This window comes from Periplaneta americana, chromosome 8 (assembly GCF_040183065.1).
Source record: "Periplaneta americana isolate PAMFEO1 chromosome 8, P.americana_PAMFEO1_priV1, whole genome shotgun sequence".
Lineage (NCBI taxonomy): Eukaryota > Metazoa > Arthropoda > Insecta > Blattodea > Blattidae > Periplaneta > Periplaneta americana.
Window position 1 is genome coordinate 53,435,473 of NC_091124.1, and position 24,019 is coordinate 53,459,491.

The window sequence follows — 24,019 nt, forward strand, 5'->3', positions numbered from 1 at the left end:
TACAGTAATTACTAATGTTTTTTAACTTAAAATTGTAAAGTTCGTTTTCAAATCTCTAAATTGCATCAAACAAATATAATAATAATAATAATAATGATGATAATAATAATAATAATAATAATAATAATCACAATCATATTAGTAGTAGTGATAATAATAATAATAATAATAATAATAATAATAATAATAATAATAATAATAATAATATAAATTTTTAATAACAATTTGTAATTTGAGAGTGCTATTTGTATTGTAAAAAATACTTACAAATGTATGAAAACGTAAAATATCCTTTATAATGATAATAATAACTCGAGAAATTTTAAATTATATGCAAAATGTGTATAATTTTATTACATCAATGTTCATAATTTCAGAAAACAGAATTACATCTGCAGGATATATTCAAATCGTTACCATCTACAATGCACCACACTGAATGTACCAGATATTTTTCCAACTTCCAAAGTAGTTTCCAAGTGTCCTACAATAGGATTAACAAATCTACTGTTAACCTTTCGATTGTACTTTCACAATTTAATAATAACAAAGACAAATAGGCATTAAAACATGAAACACAAATTGAATTTCTTATGTGGCAAGTTACTTTATATATATAGGATATCCACATGAAAATGTGTGGAATTTAAGTAATTAGTGCAATTAAAATAATATTGTATTCTAATATATTTTATTAATGAAAAGAATGTGTATGAAATAAACTTCGACTGAATTCAAAAGAAAATTATTACAGTATTATTTGATGATGAACTGGAAAAGAAATTACAACAGTATGTTCTCATAATACAATTTGGACGTAGTGTATTTTGCATTTTTATATCTTGAAAGTCACTTTGGGTCTCCGAAATCTAAAAAAGAAGTATTAAATTCTTATTTGTTTTAAATAAGTTGTATAATGAACATGCTATCAGAAACAGTCACTATGTTTTTGATTTCTCTTAATTTCCACCATTGCAGTTTCATCACTTTTCTGTAATATTATAAACAATGACCTCATTTTAACATTATGAATAACTCCATCACGCATTTAATTCAACACCATTCTAATCACCTTTAGAGCTAAGCAACTTACACACATTTGTCGAAAGTTTATCTTCTAAAGAGGAGAGCTACGAATATCAATCATTCTAGCACACTTTCACCAAAACAGACGTGAAAATTAATTGCAATTACAAATAATTCATAGAATTTGGTTAATAATTTCTGTTCACCATCACTTTCTTCACGTATCACTTCCACAATCATAATATACATGAAAATATTTTAGTTAAATTTTGAATTAAAATAATGTCACACAATTTATGCATGGGTCCTCTTTATTATAAGTAAGTATATTCAAATAATATTAGTATTTGATTACTCAATCTTATGTAGAACATTGAAATTTTAAAAGTTTTTAATAAGGTTACACATAAAAATTCAGTTGACATTTTAATGCCCACAATGCACAGAAAAAAACGAAATGTAGACGGCTGTTTCTTACTTGCAATTAATTTGAATATATACCATCAACGTGTTTAAATCACCCACTATAATAAATATAGTTTGTTTCATATTTGAATGTCATAATCACAGCAACACGTTTCCTGTACAGCAGGTGAATCGTTATAGTCTGGAGAACTATTTCAACAACCACAGTAGCAATTCTTTTAAACACTTTGTATGTGTTTGTAATAGAATAGTCTTTTATCTTCGATTAAATGATAAGTTTTGCTAGAATTTTATAGATAGTCTGCTTAAGATATTATACAATTAGTAACTAATATATGAACATAACTTACATTTGGTTCAAACGACGTTCATATACAAGTTGCAAACAAATTTTCTCAGTAATTTCTCTGAAGATTATTTTTCATTCTCATTCAAAACACAGTTTGAAATCATGTGGACTGCAAGTCGTAATCGCTGTTAATATTATTCAGCTATTCACTGGAAGTATTTGAATTTGCGTGAGCGAGCCTCAAGCTACATTTTTTACAATATAAATTATTGTATTGTTTTCTTTACGTAATATCAGATGTAACAATTTGGTATATTTTAATAGTGTTTTCTTTGTTTGACATGTCTTTTCAACACAGTCAGTATTTCTCTGATGTCATAAAATGTAAAATAAGATCTTAAACTACTTCTACAAGATTCTTGCGGCAGAAAATATAGATTTTCATCCTATTTATATTCTTCGTATATGAATTTATTTTCTTATTGATTTACAAATTTTTTACTTTAAATATGTGCCAATAAATGTGGTTAGAAGTCGACAAAATAATGTGATAAGAGCTATATAAGCTATCTTACTGAAAAAAAAATGTTGCTTCTGTTTGAATGGTTGTAACTTAAATACAAGCATTTCAAAATTCAATACCGGCCCGCTTTTCTCGTACTTCCTAGGAACATTGTCCAGAAAAATCGTTAAACACATAACATATTGATATCTAAGCCTATTTGTACACCAACAGCAAAACAGAATTTGTTTATGTGTAGAAGAACATCTTGATTGTATCACTTTTACATTATTTAACAACGTTGATAAACTTTTGTGGCTATTTATCGTTTTAATATCAGAGTTAAATGTTCATCATCTCTCGGAATGAATCGTTCTTGTCGTATTCTTTCACCTTTCTTTTAAGTTATTAGGCCTTTAACGAAGTTACGATAAATTAAGTTTTTATAACTTCCCCATACTTTGGTACTACACTCGCTGTCATTTATAACATATTGTAGTTCGCGCATATTGTTCTACGATCTACATTGTCTACCTAACTGCTCTACCTACATCCGAACGAATGTAACCTTTCATATCGCCTTATGCAATCAACTGATTTTTACATAAATATTCAACAGTATTATGCATATATATTAATGATAACTATAATAACTTATTTTTCTTTTATTAAAAATTAAATTTGAGCGATCGTTCAACACATTTCAATATTTTTTGTACGTGTAGTTTTTTATAACTTTTCTCACTACTAAAATTTCTTCTTTCCAACATTATGATTTTCAGATGTCACTTTCTACGAAACATACGACGTTAAATCCTGCAACCTCGAAGAGAGTTGTTTTTCTCTTCAAGTTAATCTGCTATAGTAAGAAGTGTCATGGAATTCGAATTAACATTTTTATTGTGTCATTTCATTACGTAAAATTTGCCTTTTACTCTTCAAAAGTTAGAAGCTATTTAAACTCTAGAAGCCACTGAAAACATATTATGTCGCATTAAATGGTAATTTTCTCTTTTACATACTATGCATTACATTTACATTTTAAGTCACAAATTTTCGTTCCAAAACTTCAATTAGCAAACCCTCACTATCATAATCGTTACAGTTCTCGCGAATATCCACATCACAATCTTTGCACAAGATCTTCGTACTTTCAAAAACGTCATCCTTTGTCTCATCGAAGCATATTTCAAATATACACTTTTAGAATGCTTGAGTCCTGAAAAAAAAAACATTCACAGGGTGCAATAAAGTTGTGTATCTCGATAAGATTTCATTATCTCTCTTCATTACACTTCTTTGATTCGGTAACGTTTCCACTTGACTAGTAAATGTTAGGTTTTATATCATCTAAATTCTTAACGTTGGTAACACTGAACACACTTGACATTTAAACAGTATCGAGATCGGTCCGGATTTTTTTAGACAATGAATCTGAAGGAGCTTTGGATGGATGCATCGCCGTCACGCAGCTATCTTGCAATGTGATAGCCCAGGATCATGAGTAGGATATGTGCCGATGTTGCTAGTCTTGGCGAAGAATTCTGCGATGTAACTGCAAATATACAAAAAGAAAAAAAGGTAAAAATATTTTGAAATCAATAAATATATCATTAAACGAAAGAGTACAATACAATAATAAGAAGGAAAGCAATAACGGCAAAGAAAACAAATAATAAGCTGCAGTACGAAATAAAAAACAGATAAACAAGAGATAGAAATAGAGGTAGATATCTCCTCAAAAATGACGTACTGCACATTACGAATAGTATGCATTAGAGATGAACAACAATCGAGAAAGCAAGACTAACAGCGCCCGCAAAGCCGAAAACCCGCACGACAATGTTGTATACGTCGCGTCCTTGACGTAAAGACTGCTTGTGATTGTTTCGAGACGTCGAGATTGATCACTCCCGAAGTCCCGAACGTCAAGTAGCCTTGAATCGCCACAGTTGTTTATAGCTGACTGAACTTTTATCTACTTTGGAAACTGTTACATATGTATAAACAATCAAGTAGCGTATTTAAAACATCATCTCTATCTTTCAGTGTATAATAATCTGATCCCCAGTCTTTATTTGATTACTAGGCCCTTATTAAGAGGCTAGGAATTTTCTTTTCATATGTTTGAGTTCAAGTGTGCAATCTCAAGTAAAATAGTACATTATGCAACGAGCCTATAATGATAGTAATTAAGAAGCGAGTATGGATGTTTATGAAACGAGCGCAAGCGAGTTTCATAATTTTCATACGAGCTTCTTAATTACCATTATAGGCGAGTTTCATACGACTTTTTATGCTCGACCATATTTCTAACTTGAAATTATTCAGATGTATACATTTTATTTGTATCTGACAAGATCGGAAGTGACCTTGTTCTAGGTCGTGAATTGTGAGATGTGCGCAGACGCGAAAGTATTGATTTTTTCCAAGGAACAATAATGTCATTGACCTTGATGTAATCCCGTTATATAACCTTGATTATTGAATTCGACATTGAAAAACGAGATGACAAATTGAATTTATTTGAATATTATTTACAATTAACGCTAATTATTATAGTAACAGAACATAACCTTCTGCGACAGTATTGGATTTCCAGCCTCCGTGACTTTTCGCTAGCTGTCTTTCGATTGCATATCCGAGAATAATCGATACTTGCGGTTTTATAACGGTACAAAGCTGACTTGTCATTGGCTGAACACCTGTAAGCTGAGTTGTCATTGGCTGAAAACACCTGTACTTTAATGAGTAGGTGTACTTTAATGACATGCATTAAAGAACTGCTATCAGGTGTATAATTACTACATTTCGGCATGGTCGAGCATAAAGATGTTAACGTTATGTTTTATGTTTCTTAGAAATGCAAATTTATTTGAGAATTTTTTTTCTGTTTATATAACCGTAGGTAATATCATAATAGAACCAGAACATTTTGATAACTAAGATACTGTTCTGTTTTGTCTTTTTGTCTCATTTAAACATTTATAATGTTATTTATTTCAATGACGTATGTTATTCAAAGTTACGAAATCTTTCCACGCCGACCAAATGCTATTTCGAGAATGATGAGCGAGATTCGAAGCGCACGAGAATGACGAGACGAGACTCGAAAGATAAATGCAACGAACACAGCGAGCGAGAGCGGCAGTTAGATTTGTTCATCTCTAGTATGCATACAGTATAAGGTTTAGCTCTGTTTAATATTTACCTTTGATCAATTATCCAAGATATATTTATTAATTTTTTTAAAATTGAGTGTAACAATAACAAAAATTCAAACTCCAAATCTTATGTAACATTATATAATTCATACTCAAAAGAGGTGAAATTGTATGTTATGCAGTATGCGGTATTGTAAAAACAAGCAATTATTCTGTATTTCTTAAGCTGTATTTGTCAACTAACTCACTGTTATGAAGTAGTTTATCGAACATTTTTTAAATGAAAAATTTTTTCAGCTATTAACCTACATGCGGTGAGTCATGTTAATTTAAATTAAGAAAGTAAATTATTATACGAAACTTTGTGCTGTAAAGATGAATGATTATACGTTTTAATATAAAGAAATCTCAGGAAACTTTTTTTTAAATTTTTCAAACTGTTGTCTGTAGGCTTCACAATGAGACCAAATTATACTAGCGTGGTCTAATTTTCCACAAACCAGGCAATTGAAAGGTGATGTAGAAGTACAGTGCGATCCAAAAGTCCCTCCGCAGCTCCATTAGTTCTAGTAATCCCGTAGAAAGCTGGCAAGTACTCCTGTAGAAAGTCGGCACTTCCCCATTAATCCCGGCTTGACAACCTCACATCCCCAGTCTATCATATGCTTAGCGGCCAGTGCTGCCACTTGAATTCTCTGACTAGTGGATTCTCTTCCCGCCACGGGCTACACAAGCACTGCGGAGAGACTTCTCGCTCGCACTGTATTTCATAACGTTATCCAGTGGTAACTTGAACTATTTTTAATAAACATTGGAGTAACAATTATTTGCATCATCTTAATATTTTATTCTTTTTGAAATTGAACGGAGTTACGCAATAATAGGCCAACCGATAATTTGAAAAAAAAAAAAAAAAGAAAAGATATTTGCACAAATCTGTTGATGGCAGACTAATTTAACTCGGAAAAATTCAAGAATGCGATATCTGAATTTTTCTGTTATTTATAAGCAAAATTTCGTTTATTGCATAAAATTCATTTATTTATTTTGCTTTGAAGTATTAATTCAATTGCTGGTGTCTTATTAAAAATCGGTTAGCCCTTTTTGGTATTGTTTGTGATATTTTTTGTAATATTATGAATGTTATAATACTTCTTGCATAAAATATTTTATAAAAAAAAAACAGATTTATTTCAATGGCCAATATCTCAAAACAGGTTTTCGGCGCTTGGTCTCTTATTGCGTAACTTCGTCCAACTGAAAAATTGAATTTATCGAAACGTCAAATTAGGCTACATCGAAAAGTATTGGGAATAAGTTTGAATAAGGAATAAAAGAAAGTTTCCTTCCCAGGCAGGATTCGAACCACGAAAGTCTTAGTTACCAGTCTCTGGAATGAACAAGGCTCTGAAATCAGCTACAGCTGTTTTTTTTGCCACTACTGCACATATACACATTACATAACATTATTCACCGGTAACTTGGGAACCTTTTTTTAAAATAAAGAAATAATAATTCCTTCCAAGTTATTTTTTACCCTGAAACAAGCGTAGCCTATCGTAATTAGAGTAACAGCATTTATATCAGTTACTTTTTATAATTTCGTTGTACTTTAACCTTTGATTTTAATCTAATCCTTGAGAATAGAGTCGACCTGGTTGGCTAGTTGGTATAGCGCTGGCCTTCTATGCCCAAGGTTGCGGGTTCGATCCCGGGCCAGGTCGATGGCATTTAAGTGTGCTTAAATGCGACAGGCTCATGTCAGTAGATTTACTGGCATGTAAAAGAACTCCTGCGGGACAAAATTCCGGCACATCCGGCGAAGCTGATATAACCTTTGCAGTTGCGAGCGTCGTTAAATAAAACATAACATTTAACATTTTTGAGAATAGAACTTTACAAAACGCGAACTGTAGGCCTGCTAAGAATAATTAAAATTTAGAATTCAAGTGAATAAATATATGAAACTTTTATATCTTTCTGGAAAATTTGATATTCCTGGCGTCCTACAGTTCGGAAACTTTTTTTGCAATGAAAATCCCTGCTCGTGTAAAATCATGCAAGCGAATGGCATGCTTGTAGTTTTAATTGTGTGTGTTTGGTATCTGACATTTTGCCGAAGCGTTCTATACAGATTACAACGCGAGATCGTCTCTCCATGCCATATTCAATCCTCAATTCGTGGAACGATGTTTTGAAGGTTAATTGTGAGCATTAAGTTTATAGAACCGCCGGCGGAATTAAATGCCCCGGGTTATATTTCATAGCCCCTCACCATTGTTCCACTCTGCACGCGTTGGTTGCCGAGTTTCGGAGCCAGACTGAAATCTAAATTTATGCGTCAACGTATTGAATCGGAGAGAGCGATGTCCGTAATTGAAAATATTACTCTCTTACGTAAATTAAAAAAGTTTTTTGATCCACAAAATGCATAATTGGCGTCGAAAATCCCTCTATCCCCTACCCCCTAGATCCTTCCACCCCGCCCCACATTCCCACACTTGCTTGTCTGCCAGCCTGGGCTGGCGCCTCCCCACTAGAACTTAAAGGAAACGGAACTTCCTGAGAGGCAATATTTTTAGTGTTAAAAGTGAGGTCGAGGCCTTTCCCCTCAACCCTCTTTCCCTCCAAACAGTCCCATTGGCCACCGCTATCTACTTTAAGGCTCCAGGATACCATTCCGGAAACAGTCCCAGAGTCTATATCTTTCTTTTGAATAAAATGCAACACTACTTGAACCTTGGAAACGGGATGTAATACTTTTAAAAAGATTAGATTTACGTACAATATAAGTATCTGGATGTATTACATCACTTTGCGAAATTACCCGGGAATTAAGTTGATTTAGAAGAGATAAAATTTCCATCCCCCTTCTCTGTATCTGTCTATCATGGCGGCTACAACTTAATTGCGTTAAAACTTGTCACGAAGCCAAGCAGACAGCTAAAGAAGTGGATCATCCACTTTCATATAAATGGGTATTGTAGGAAAGAATCGGAATTACGGAACTGTGTGATTTTTAATTGAATTCAATTTTTAAGTATATTATCTACATCGAGACGTGCTTAATTAGACCCAACAGAATTCCAGTTTTATTATTACTTCAATGTTTTCTCTGTAAAATACTGAAAATTTTACTATTCCGGATTCTCTATTCCGGATATCCTGAATTTAATGTTATATCAACATAAAGACTTGATTCATCTAACATACTTTCTATTAGAAATGTCATATCTATATCTATTTTAATGCACTTAAAGAGGTTAAAAATTAAATTTATCCAATTCAATAATGTACTATGTATGTATGTATGTATGTATGTATGTATGTATGTATGTATGTATGTATGTATGTATGTATGTATATATGTATGTATGTACAGTATGTATGTATTTTTAAATGTATTTATTAAAAAAACGGCATGTTCCATTACACTGAGTAATACTACATGCACTGAGCTCTCATGTAATATTACAATTATTTACAATCATCTATAACAATTCAAAGTTTACAATCTAATTTGAAGATCAGTTGATTTTGTTTTTGCCATTCACTTATTTCTCTCGAAATATATGCTGCATTTATATTGATTTTCTGCAATTTGAAATTTACAATCTGATTTGGATTATTTTCTTTTCCACAATTTTCTCTTATTTTTTCTCTATAAAATGTTATAAGTTCACAATTAATTATAGCTATCTACCGATTATAGTTTACCATATACTGTTAGACTGTGATGTTATTGCAAATTCTAAAATTATTGTTTTTTATGATACTCTAGTTTTACAATTATTTACAATTTCTACCCTTTACATTTAACACAACGGTACCCGGTGCAGACATGCCTGCCCGGAAATTGAAACTTTAGCACACGTCTTGGGATTCTGTGAACAGGGATTGCTCTTGGGAAACTCTAGACATCATCTTGTAAGATCCAAAATTGCTGCCGCATTAAGAAATAAGGGCTGGATAATAGAAGAAGAAATCTCCTGTCTAGCTGAAAATGGGTCAAAGAGACGAGTAGATATTTTAGCATACAATGCTGACACTAAACAGGGCATCATTGTGGACCCCATGATACGTTTTGAAGTAGGATGTCATCAGTCAGCCGAGGTCCACCTTGAGAAGAAGTCGATCTATGAGCCTACAGTCAACTATTTCAAGCTGAAATATGCCTTAATTCACGTTGAGGTATTCGGCTTGCTCATAGGTGCTCGAGGGACTATACCAGCTTTTTTCGAAGAATTTCGACGGCAGTTTGCTCTGCCAACATCTCTGAGGGATGGCATTGTGATAATTGTGTTAAAAAAATCCTGCCAAATCCTAATCAATCACATGGTGCCACATTAGTAGCAATTATAATTTTTCACGCCCTTTTCTTTGTTTCCCTTCTTTACAATTTAATATCTATGTTTACATATTCATAATAATTTTTTGATGATATACTGAGTCCGTAAGGGCTACCCTCAATGGAGGGCAGTTTAGTATTATTATTATTTACTTAAATAACACTATATCTATGTGTAAAATTATAAAGTGTGTATTGTAAGGGTTTAAATGATTGCTTGTATGTACTTTGTCTGTGAACTATAATATAATAAATTACAAATAAATAACAACATTTCAAATAACAAAACATAAATTACACCCTTATTATTCCGCAATGTGACACAGAAATAAATCGATAGGAGGGAGTGAAAAAATAAGTAAGGGGAAAAATTGATGGGTGAATAAGTGAATAAATGAATGGCATAATTAGTGAAAGGAGGAAGAGAAAGATAAGAAAAAAAGAAAAAGGAAAACACAAACTGAAAGAAAACCAAAAATAAAATAAAACAGAAAAAAAATAAAGAAGAGGAAGATGATTGAGTGCATGGACAAATTAGTAATAAACTAATTGCTTGAAAGACTGGAAATAAAAGAAAGAGATTAGGGAGAAAAAGAGAAAATAAAGAAATGGAAAAGAAAATAAAAACTAAATAAAAACTCTAAATAACCTGAGATATTGATAAAACGTCGTAAAATAATCGACTATTGTGATTCTCCAAGAATCAGTTTGTATGGACCACGGATAATAAATAAAGAATATTGAACCCTGCCTTCTGGCATGACGCAATCAAGTCACGATTGGACACCTCCGATCTGTAAAATGCACGTACGTATTTCTGTTGCATGGGAATTCGCGTCGGAATGGATACGTTGTGCGCCGCATTGCATACTTGTATTGGTGTTATTGTAAAACCTGCTTGAATTCGGGTCAGCCGCCTGCTGGCATGCACAGAATTCATCCCACACGAGTGATGACTGTCAGGTGCCGATGCGCGCGCTTCTCTTTTTAACTTACGGATGCGGTTGTTTTAATTTATTTGTTGTTGTTATTGTTAAATTACCGGGCTTTAAAATAATGTTTACTTACAGTACAGACCTCAAATTCACATACCCTTCTGAGTTCGGTGTATAATGGGGAGTTCGAAACTGTTTCAATCCATTCTTGCATTTAAATGTAACATACCATTGAAATAAACAACTGCACATATAACAACTTTTAATGCAAACATTACTGCAAAATTTAAGTATGATCATTCTGTGTTCAAAAAAGCTATAATAACCTAGTTTTACTGATTATAAACAATATTGCAACTTGTCATATGATCCGTTCAGAGCAAGAGTGGTGTAAGTCAAAAATGAGTAATGAGGTTTAAAGTAAACATTCTGTAAAATACAGCGCAAAGTAGCAATTAATATTCAATTTATTTAAACTATTAGTAGTCAGTGAATAGCAGGAAGGCCATATTAATTGCTACTTTGCACTGTATTTTACAGAATTTTTACTTCAAACCTCATTACTCAATTTTGACTTACACCACTTTTGCTCTGAACGGCTAATATAATTGTACGGATTTGGTACGATCTTAAATGGTCTGTACTGTGGTACGTACGTATTTTTTTGTTACAATTTTATATAATTTGATAATACACACATACATACATACATACATACATACATACATACATACATACATACATACATACATACATACAGTATCTAAATAGTCTTAAATAACCAAGTTGTTACTTTTTTCTCCTTTCTCTCTTTTTTTTCTTTTCCTTTTTTTATTATCTCGATATATTACTTAATCATTTGTATTTGTATGCCATTTAGTACGACTTTGCTAATCAACATTTTATGTCTTGTAACCCACATGTATATTCCTATTAATATATTAACTGTATACTAAGGCCTATATCTCAATAAATTAATCGTCGAATTTACCTCGAGCATTTTAGGTCTTATAAAGTGTGTGTGTGTATATATAAATTATACACACATACACACATTAAATGTAACTGATCTTGACTATTTGTAATTTTCCACTATATTTTATGTAATTTCTAAAGTATCTTCCTTTGTGTTCTATTTTAATTTAATTTTGTATTTCATGGCCTTAACTCTGCCAGGCAAAATAAAACTACTACTACTACTACTAACATACATACATACATAAGTTACATACGTACATACACACATACATACATACATAAATACAGGGACATCACTTTATTTTTACCAACATTTTTAACATTAACCTGGCTATACTCGGAAACACTGTTATCCCCTTCCATTACAGGAGTTTGGTGTTACTAGTGCAATATGTAAACAAATATAGGAGGAGAGAAAAGTAGTGTATCCATTTATGTTACAGGGAAATACGATATTACGATTTTCAGTTTGTTTATTACTTTCACGGTATTTTAACAAAATACAGTAGAGTAGTAAGTTTTTTCACAAACTCAACTCTCCAGGCGGTTGTATTCATTATAAATGGCTACTTTATTCAGCATGTTACCGTACTTTCGGTAACTCTAATCTTCACTTCTGCTCAGATAAAGTTATTCAGTCATGCTACACACCGTACCTGTGCGAAATAAGCAGGGCCGGGTATTTATGGAGATCGCAATAATCACGACATAATAGACATACAATAGATTTTTACTGATCTTTACGAATCAAGTGATTCTGATTAATAATATGCGGATAAAACAATCGCGACAAATCGCGAAATAGAGTTCTAATAGCGAAATATGAACACATTCACGAATTATTACTATTGCGTCATTTTACAGCGAATTTCACATTCTGAGTTCTTTTTTCGGACTTTTTTTTCATTTTAATTTGTTATACATTACATGGTATTCCAGGTGTTCTGATTACATTAGTGAACTCAAAAGAGGAAGAATTCAACATTTCACTAATAATTTGAAAGTGTTAATTTGAGGGCTGCAGTTTTTTTTTTTTTTTTTTTTTTTTCGTTTTTAATGAACAAATATTGTCTATTGGCCATACCTCACATTTACCAGAATCCAACGAACCTTTAATGTTAAATATTTGGAAAGTAATATTCATACTGAGTTAATACTCCAATTTCCTAATAATTGTATTTTTCAAAATTTCCATTAATATCCGCCAAGAGTACAAATCAATCTCCGCCGACACCAATATTAAAAAACACAAATGATAAAATTAATCTCCATAAATACCTGCCTCTGGAAATAAGCTTCAATAATATAGGCTCTTTCTTCTATAGGAAATGCAACCATATTTCTGAAACACACTATATTCTTTAACCTGCTAGCAGACTTCGAATGCAACAGCGGCCTTAAGTTTGTGTGGCTGGCGTTAGCAAGGACATTAGTGAAAGGGGTGAGAGTCAAGTACATTTAGAAACCCAGGTACAATAAAAATGCAAGTAAAAATAAAGTGATGTCCCGGTACATACATACATGCATACATACATACATACATACATACATACATACATACATACATACATACATACATACATACATACGTACGTACATACATACATACAAAGGCCCATGCTGGCTTGCATGGAAACGAACTCGCTGACAGACTGGCAAAAGCAGCATCCACGGGAGGTGAAGTAATATACAAGAAAATCCCAAAATCGACAATCAAATCAGAAATATCACGATTAGGACTTCAGAAATGGCAAGAATGTTGGAATAATACCACAAAAGGAGCGCTGAGCAAAAATTTTTTCCCTTCTGTCATGGACAGATTAAAAACAAAACTCCCGGTAACACCGGAATTCATTACCATTGTGACAGGTCACGGGAAAACCAATTCATATTTACACCTCTTCCATCTCAAAGATGATCCAGCCTGCACATGCCACAGAGGACAACAAACGGTGAACCACCTAATCTACGAATGTCCCAATATGACAAATCAAAGAACCATCCTCATAAAAGAGATATCACAAAATGGAGGAACCTGGCCAGTCACTAATCAGCAATTAACATCTAGGCACTACGAGCATTTCGAAAATATATTCAATCCATGAACATCTAATTAGAACAAACCATCACACCATCACTAAATAACTCAGCACATAATAACTCTCCAAAAAACAGAACAATAAAATAATAAGTATTCCAATAGCAATTGTATTCTATAAATAGCATCACAAACGTATGTATTTATTATATGATCCCAATTGTAAATATCAAATTGTATATTTTGTATTGGTTGCATGTAATGTTACTACTGTAACGGGGCATGCAGATGTATTCTCATTAAAAAAATACATACATAGATACATACATACATACATACATGCATACATACATACATACATAGATACATACATACATACATACATACATACATACATACATACATACATACATACATACATACATAGATACATACATACATACATATATACATACATACGTATTTATCCGAAGTGAACACGTGTTGCAGTTAAGGCTCCTAAATCTAGTTAATTCCCTAAATGTTTCTCGCACGAAAATGAGGAGTTGAACTTTGTCATTTCTTGAACACGTCTCAAAATGGAGGTGTCGCACCTGGCTGTTGTGATTCTCACGTCTCTCTAGTTCGTGAAGTCAAGTCCGTAGCATTTAAGTTCTAAGCTCAATGCTAACAGCACGTAATCACTTTCCAGCAAATGATTTAGACACGGTGCAGCTGATATCACGTTATGTGGTAGGACATTGTGTGTGCAACAACATAATTGAATCGGTTATTGTTGAAAGGAACTAAGTCCACTTTTTAAAGTTTTGAGATAATCGAAAAAAAAAACTGTTTTGTGAATAATCTATCGAGGATTAAACCAAAATATATTGTAAACATATATTTTATATATAATCTTAGATAGATTATTCAGAAAACAGCTTATTATCTCAAAACTTTAAAAAGTGGACTTGGTTCCTTTCAACAATAACCGATTCAATTATGTAACACTGCTGACATACCATCCCATCGCACCTCCTCATACTCATCCTCTTTCACAGTAGCCCTGCCAAGACTCTGGAATTCGTTACCTGCTAGCACCAGGGACTGTCGAAATAAAACTCAATTCAAACGCAAACTTACTAGGCACTTGGTCAGTAATTGAGACTCGTTGAAACATGGTTTCTTGTAAATAGTTCTCTTAATCTATCACAAAATATCTCAATATTATGGTAATTACATCACTATAGAATTTTGTTATTCTAGGTTTAATTTGTAATTCAGTAAATATAAAAATATTCTTTGTTCTTAACTTCTATGATAAATTGTCTAGCTTTCATTAATCAGGTAATCTTGTCGTACTTTAATATTTATTGTAATTGTAATTATAAATTTAATATTGATTGTAATTTTAGTCTTCATATTATAGTTGTAATCCCCTGGTAGAGGGGTAGAGAAGGCCTGATGGCCTAAATACTAAATAGCTTTTACGATATTCAAGAATGGTTTAATTTAGATGCCGACAGTGGAAGAGTCTTCAGCAGACTTTTACTTTGTCAGTAAGCGAAGTATAAAGAATTGCAGCGACACCACAGTCTAGTATATACAGTCACGAAGCTTGAGTTTTGAGGGTACTAGAAACAATAGACTGTGCCGGTACTATTTCGCATTGTTTGTGATGAAGCGATAGTAGCGATCCTAGTGATTAGCAACTATCTATGGATACATATTTCCTACGTATTGAGCTTCGTGACTGTATGTATTAGACTGTGGCGACACTAAAAAATTAATTCTCACGTTTTTCACGGATATTCATGAATTCCATCCCATTCCACTCCATACAGAGATTATTATACAGAGTGTACGAGATAGGACTGTGCAGATTTAACAGTGTTACTTGTGAAGAAATCACTCAAGTGAAAATAATTTATGGACACTTCCTCCCGAATAGAAAACAGATGTTTGCAACTGATTGAAAAGATATCTACTAATGGGATTCTGACAGTGTTACTTCTCAAAAACCACTTAAGTGAGTATAATTTATGGACACATTCTACCGAATACAAAGGAGATCTTTACAACTGACTGTAAAAAGCTCATAGATTATTCTCCAATGTAAATGGCAAACCAAGTTGCATTTGTGGAGAAGAACGGAATCTTACCGTAACTTCTGGCACTTAAATCTCCCCTGTGTGTTGTTTCCAAATTTGGAGGTGAACGGTCTATATTCGGTACACAAACTGGGAGAATATGTAACACTTTTGTGTAACATGAAGTAAGATGAAGTTCCTAGAGTTGACTATAATGGCAGAACTATTGCTTTCGATGTTACATTAGCCGATAGATAACAGTTACCAAAAGAAATGTGTATAATTATGACGTCATAGACAATAACTTAACAGATTCCTGTGCATTAAAAACTAAACGAGTCCACCTTTTAGATAGATAGATGGATTTATTCAGCAATATTATACATACAGATGCACTACACTATCAGAATTTGCTCTTAAATTCAATGCACGGGTCTTTTGACCGTACGTGCTTTACAAAACAATTCCTACTTTATAGGTTTCGTCCCCCTCACCTATGATTTCCATAAACAACACAGATTAATATGAAAATGGTACAAACAAAACACATTACAGTGGGCTCTCCTAACTTCGACAGAACAGAATTGAAAGTTCTATCCAATAAGAGTAGTGGGTGTGGCAGGTGAAATGAATACGAATACGAATTCTTATTGGTTATCCATCAACGAATACAGTACTGTACTTGCATTTCCTGCCCGCCCCGAGACTTGTGTATGCGCTTCTAGTACCACAGTGGGTTTCGACAGTTCCGTCTCACAAACGGCACTATTCTCAAATAGAAAAAGAAGAGTTAATTAATTTAAAATCAGTGATCAATATGGATGCCATAATTAATAAAATATTCTGTTTTCATTTAACAAAAGTATCACTACAAGACACAGGACCAATTTCCATTCAAATGGCAAATCCATTTCCTAGTGCCCTTATAGGGGCGTGACTAATTCTCCTACGTAAGCAGTCGAACTATAGAATGTCGAACTTGATTTCTGTCGAACTTAAGAGCTTCCACTATATATCATATACCTTAACCTAACATACAAACAGGCATAAAAATGTATAATTCAATAGTAGCAATTATCCCTTCGTCAGTTCATATCATAAACTTCAAGAACTGATGTTCTAAGCTGTCTCGCCTTGAAGAGGAACAATCCAGTCTTTTGTTCGTATTCTCTTTTCCTCCATGATGTCAAGACATGCAGAGCCTATACAAGGGAGGTTGGATAATTAAAATCGAAGAAAATGAAAGAATGCATTATATATCTATATGAGAAGGCTGAAACTGATAACTTTACAAGAGTTAGTATTGCCCTGCTTTAGACTCGAAAGAGTCGCAAGAAAATTACATTTCTGTTTGTCAGTAAAAACGGTGAACCTGTGAAACCAAAACGTAAAAAAAAGAGCGGATGAGAACGCGTGAGGGGTACTGGCAGATAGAAAGGAATAACGATAAATTTCACAAGATATATTAGCTGTAATAATGGATTTACATCAACTATAAATGTGCGAATTATTAATATAATCAATGCTAAAGAAAGACAATGATATAAACATTTTTTAGTTGTTTTAATAAGCACTTTATTAACAATAATTTAGGTTACATTAATTGTAGTGTGTGTGATTGGATGTGGTACGAAAAAATTTAACACAGTCATTTCCAACTGGACAACCTGTGATGGAACGCGTTTCACCACTTGGAGCAGGGAGGGAAGGTAATGTTGTGTTTCCGCTATTTGAACATCTCCATCTCTTTCACTGTCACTCTCCCTATTTTGCTCTTTTTTACATATGTTTCCCCTCTCAAGGAGCTCGAGGGCAGAGACGTGTGACGTCACAGAGGCAGCAGTTGGAAATACCAGACCCAATACGATCATTCCAGACCCAATACGATCAATGAATCGATTGACAAGCTAAATTATGACCTAGCCACTGTCTCGACTTGGGCGGCCAATTTCGGACTCGCACTTAATCCAAGTAAGACTCAAGCTATAATTATTGGACATAAGCGTTTAGTTAACTCCCGTAATAACAGCAATCTTTCAGTTGTTACCCTTAACAACACACTAATCCCTTATTCATCTGTCGTAAAAAATCTTGGCTTCTTTTTTGATAATAATCTAAGTTGGAATTTTCAAGTTAAAGAAACGATACAAAAAATCTGTCCCTCCATTCACTGTTTGAGTCGCTTGAGAAACTTCTTGCCCCAGCAACTAAAACTTACCCTAGTACAAACCCTAGTAATGCCGCACTCCGATTATTGTGACGTTTTGTTAAGTGACCTAAGTTCTGATCTGTCAGTCAAGTTACAGCGAGCTCAGAATATGTGCGTCAGATACGTGTGCAACATCCGACGATATGATCACATATCACCGTCCTTCGCAAGTCTTTCCGACTTAAAGAACGCAGAACTTTAGCCTACACTCTTTGTCTTTACTCTTTCGAATTCTGCACACCTCAACACCAAATTACCTTTCGTCTCGCTTCTCTTATCTATACTCTAACCACGACGTAAATACCAGATCACTTATCTGTGGCACGCTAAGTATACCTCTTCATAGAACATCTTGTTATTCATCATCTTTTACAGTATCCACCTCGCGTCAATGGAATTCCTTGTCACAAAGTTTTAGGGGCTGCAAGACAATAAACACCTTTAAGAATAGCTTAAAAGATAACCTTGTTAGCATTTAACTCCAATCATACTGATTTAAACTATCACTGACTACATTGTTACTCCTTTCTTTTAGACATCATCCTGATTGTGCTGTATTTTCAAAATTGTCTCATAATAATCTCTTTCTATTATCTAATATTATTTGAAATATATTAACATTCTATGTATTTTAGCTTAATTCTGCTACACATTTAATTTCAGTGTTTAATTAATAGTTTATAGTATTTTGTTGTTTAATTCGTATATAACTCTTGTATACATGCAACTCTCATCTAAATCAAATTGTTGAATTCTTTGTAAGTTCATGCATATGTATATACACTTTTTGCTGGTTGAGTGGAAGAGAAGGCCTTACGGCCTTAACTCTGCCAGCTAAAATAAATAATCATTATTATTATTATTATTATTATTATTATTATTATTATATACCTGACCTAACACTGTGAGTACCAAGATTAAGGTGATTTCCGCAATCCAAGAACTTCATATATATTCCCTGTCACTTTCATTCTTCTGTTTTCATTTCCTCTTTCGCTGCTCCATATTCGTAGAATTACGTTAATTTTTGGAATTAACTGTTTCAGATATAGTACAGCTCTAATGTTCTTGTGTGGAGAAATTTTTAAATCAACGTATCGTTATATAGAAACTAATTTATTTTTGGATGTAAGTGTAGTATGTTTATTGCTGTGATTCCGCAGTAAACAAGATTTTTTATAAATTGTGACTATTTTAGAAATTTATAGTTAATCTGGAAATACACCTTGTCTAAGACAAAGATTGATCACATATGTAAGAGGAATATAAATTACATTTAAAACTAAAAAGAAAAAAAAATCATTGGAGATATCATGAACATCTTTGAAATTTGATTTTTTTCATGTTCCAAACCTCATCATCAACAGAAACGTCTTTTCATATAAAAGTACTTAAGATTTTGTGGTTTTCGGTTAGTAATGCAGTACGGGATATCTCGAAGAATCGAGTTTTGGATCTGATTGTGTCATCTGAGTTAATGAAAATCCATGGAACTCTTCCGGCGATATAATTATTAACATTAGCTGGAAAACCTACGGCTCCAACATATTCAAATTCTATATCTACATATCTACCGTGTATTATATTATGATATATATTACATTATTGCATTTACATCAATATGATAATCGTAAAAATTATGAGAATTTCTTCATTCTTACATTAGAAAAGCTACAGCATGAGCCAAAAAAGCTGTGATTTCAAAAAGATGGGACAACTCCCTATGCAGCTAATAGCAGTATATATACTTTGCGCCGATTCTTCTCTGGGAGAATCATTTTCCGATTTCTTGATATTTCTTTGCCTTCACACGCAATCGATTTGATAGCTCCAGATTTGTTATGGGGATATTTTAAAGAGAGAAATTTTTCTCATATAGTCTATTGAATCTTACTTAAAGAGTTGAAGGGCAAGATTCGTTGTGATATTGGCATAATTACATCCAGAGTTACAGATTCATGTCATTCCGAATTTCACAGAGAGGCTGTAGCAGTTCAATGAAACTGTGAAATTTCACCTGGATCATGTAATTTATAAAAAGTTACTTCAAATGTGTTGATAAAACAATTAATAAAATTTAAATGGATTATTTGGTTGTTTAAATACAGGTCTGATTCACATTATAAGATGTTTCACTTCAGAAGTAATTCGTATAAATTTCCCCACTCTGTAGAATGACGATCTTCCATCTCTACCACAATGTACAGAATATAATTCCGTATTCTGGGGACATATGAATCTTGTCATTAATGCGTACAATAACGTGTGACTGATAAAATAGGCAGAGAAGCAGGAATATATTAAGTTGATCACACACATATCATACTCCCAAATTTTACCTAAAAAGATGTAAAGTCATTTACAACTTACAATGAATAACCATAAAATTAAAAGAAAAACCATAAGAACAGTTATTCATTCCCTTATAATATACGAAATTAGTGTCATTTTCATATTCATCGACTTCGCATGTACGTAAAACATTTTCTTCACCGGTATTAAATAAGACTTTTAACTTAAGATTTTAACAATTGTAGCAATGCTCCTTAAACCGGAGAACATAAATCCAAACAAGATGCATTTTCATTATCAATTACTAAAACTCTACAAATTAATTCTTAAAATCTATATAATCAAGTCAATTATATCTGGATAAACATGTAACTGCGACTGACGTGTATTACTGCGGAGGGATATTGGTGGGCGATTGGAGTAAAATGTACTTCGTATAACCCCGCGGCAAACGTACATTGGGAATCGTAGAGCAACAATAGTTCAAAGGAAGCTTAATTATTACGAAACTAGAAACCTATATAACATGAAATATATGATACTGAGAGAAATCAGAAAAATTATTCTGAAATTGAAAACGTTAAAACAAAGCTTAGGAATATTTATGGATAACCTCAGCCAAAACATAATCCCTAAGATTAAAATGGCTACAAAATGTTAAATACGATGATTAATAAGCAAAGCATTTATATATCATACTTACTTACTTACTTACAAATGGCTTTTAATGAACCCGAAGGTTCATTGCCGACCTCACATAAGCCCGCCATCGGTCCCTATCCTGTGCAAGATTAAGCCACTCTCTATCATCATATCCCATCTCCCTCAAATCCATTTTAATATTATCCTCCATCTAAGTCTCGGCCTCCCCGAAGGTCTTTTTCCTTCCGCCTTCAAACTAACACTCTATATGCATTTCTGGATTTGCCCATATGTGCTATATGCCCTGCCCATCTCAAACGTCTTGATTTAATGTTCCTAATTATGTCAGGTGAAGAATATTTATATATCTAAGGCCAGGTTTCTTCAACCTTTGTTATAATGCACCTAACATAGCATTAATTATCTGTAAGTTAAAAGTATGAATTGCTGTTAAAAATATTGCGTTTCTTCGACTTACATTTCACATTTTATCATTCTGTTTGTTAACTCTCTGTTAGGACCAGAGATTCTAGAGTTTAACCATAACCTATAACCAAGTATAGGCTCACTTCTCTTTTCTTAACTATGACAATTGCGATTCTCGTTTTGTTTCCGTTGTTTGATTCAGAGATAATAGAAGTCTTTCTATTCTCTCAGGTTTGATTTCTGCTTCTTTCCTTGTCTGTATCACAATAGCATGGAGCGGCGTATTGGTATTGCTATTATGAAATACAAAACACTGGAACAAAAATAAATCTTGGGACTAATTTCTCTTCTTTCGAAAGAAACCTTCTGCTGGAAATTATTTCCCAGTATAAACCAATTAATGAGAATAAACAAACAAACGGATCTAAGTTGAAAGCGAAAAGTGAGGCTTGGCAGAAAATAGCCTATACCTTTGTATGAACTTCTGGTCTGTCAAATCACTGAAATCATCCACTCCGTTTATGTATTCATGGATATCATTTTGTAAATAATGCAGATATATAAGTTCAGCATCTAACGCACCAGCCATATTGCATACTTCTATGCTAACAGAGAGTTAAATGATTTAACTGCATGAAATTGGGCAGTTAAATTAACATAGGTTTTAACAGCCTGTTAATACTAACAGTAGTTGAAGAAATGCTTCAACTGTTAAGTTTACAGTTAAAATGGAATAACACTGTTATAATTTAACCGGGCCTAATTTAACTAATTAAATAGAGAAAAAGTCAGAGATAATATGTAGACAGAATAACAAACAATTAAAAAATGGTCCGTTCTATCCCAGCTCAGAGACAGAATTTAACTATATTAAGGTTACTGAAAAGTTAGGAAAGATTTGAAAGTTCATTTACTTCTCTAAGTAGTAAGTAGGCCTATATAGCAAAATATTAATACAGTTTAATTCATAAATGAATAGGGTTTATTCAAATATAAACAGATTTCAAAACATTTCTATATGGTAGCAATTTTTTCCCTGTCTTTAGCAGCCTCTCTTTTAGGGAATAAACAAAATTCAGAAGAAAATCTGTGGAATATTTTCAAATATTTTTACGATCTTTCACAATGGCTACAAATGGCAGGGTCCATACCTCAAACTAATTCATTTATTCATAGCTTTTTGCCCAAGTACAGATCTTTTACTGCAAACCCAGCTTTATTTATAGTCCTGAATCTTCTCATTGAGCTTCATAGTAACAAAAGAAGCTAAACCATTATTTTCTGATAAGAATTTGCAAAAAAGACATCAATTCAACAGAGAATAGCTTCAATTACTGTTTATTTATTGCATTTGCCATAGCAACAGTAGTGCAACAATTGAAGGGTTCAGGACAATAGTGGGCCAAGCGCCATTTACTAAAACCATAGAAAACATGGGTTAAAATGAAGTTATTACCATAATTCAATGGAAACTTATAGCAAGTAATATAAAGTATATACATTAAAACTAAATGATATGTCAATCTTCATTAAACTATGGTATTCACTTAACTTTAACCCATGCTTTCTGCGTTTTTAACAAATGGCGCTTGGCCCACTATGGCTCTGAACCCTTCAATTGAAACAGGATTTTCTGTGAAAATAAAATAATTTTTCCTGACGTTTTAATAATTTTATACATCGATTGAAACTTAGTTTTTTTTTCTTTGAAAGAAACTAATAGATAGAGTCTTCACCGACAATCATAATATTTTTATTAGGTTTTTGTTTGTATTTTCTGATAACTAGAAAGAAACAGCTGTATACTCTTTCACTGTTAACCAAAAATAACCTTTATTTCATAGGCCTTTCCTTTAAGTAAGTGACTAGTTCTATTTATTGATTTTTTTTTTTTCAGATATTGTATTATAACGATATTTTCTCCTGAACTTGTCAATTCAACATATATTAAATTTCTTTTGCATTGCAGAGTTGTTTCGTGGGTCGTTAATAATGGTTCTGGGTTGTGCTATTAACAGTACATTCGCCTATAAATACGAGTATATAAAATATTTGTTTGCTCTCTTTCTATCTAACACAAACTGATTTCCTTTGCCCGTGTTATAAACAAATGTTGGGGAGCTGTGAGTTGGCTACAGAAACAAATTATCTTTCATTGTTTTAATATAAGTATGGTAGAAAGAAAAGTGTATTGAAAGAAATTAATTTAATTTTTTTAATTCAGTAAATGTTTATTCAGGAACTACTTAAGAAAAAGGGCTGAAATGTTGTATATTAATGTAAAGTATACACTATAGTTCTTCAAAATGAATGGAAAACTATTTAAAAATATTAAATTCAAGTAGTGAAAATGTGGAAAAACTTGCCATGTTTTTAATGAAAAAAATAGACGTATGGGAATTTGTCATATAGGATTAGTGTAATTCAAAAAGTAGGCCTACTGTTTTCATTTCACCCATCTTCTCAAATAATATGTTTTTGGCATGGGGAAAAAGTTTGAAAAGTGTGAGGTTAAACCTTTTTTTTTAATAGATAATCCTACCTGTTCACAATCGCATATAAGTGTTTTTTTTCAGTATTCCTATATTATCAAAACAATGAAAGATAATTTGTTTCTGTGGCCAGCTCAAAACTCACCAACATTTGTTTATCACACGGTGCGAAGGACATTAGTC

The 24,019-nt window shown here is 32.7% G+C and overlaps 1 protein-coding gene across 1 annotated transcript in view; it reads right to left on the bottom strand.

Moving 5' to 3' along the window:
* Positions 1-3,125: 3,125 nt before the first annotated feature.
* The window catches only part of LOC138704728 (uncharacterized), a 1,357,586-nt gene continuing 1,336,692 nt past the window's right edge, over positions 3,126-24,019 (bottom strand). Inside the window, exon 8 of the mRNA XM_069832899.1 lies at positions 3,126-3,798. Within this exon, the coding sequence (XP_069689000.1) occupies positions 3,716-3,798 (83 nt within the window). The 3' untranslated portion in view covers positions 3,126-3,715. The remainder of the gene's footprint in view (positions 3,799-24,019) is intronic.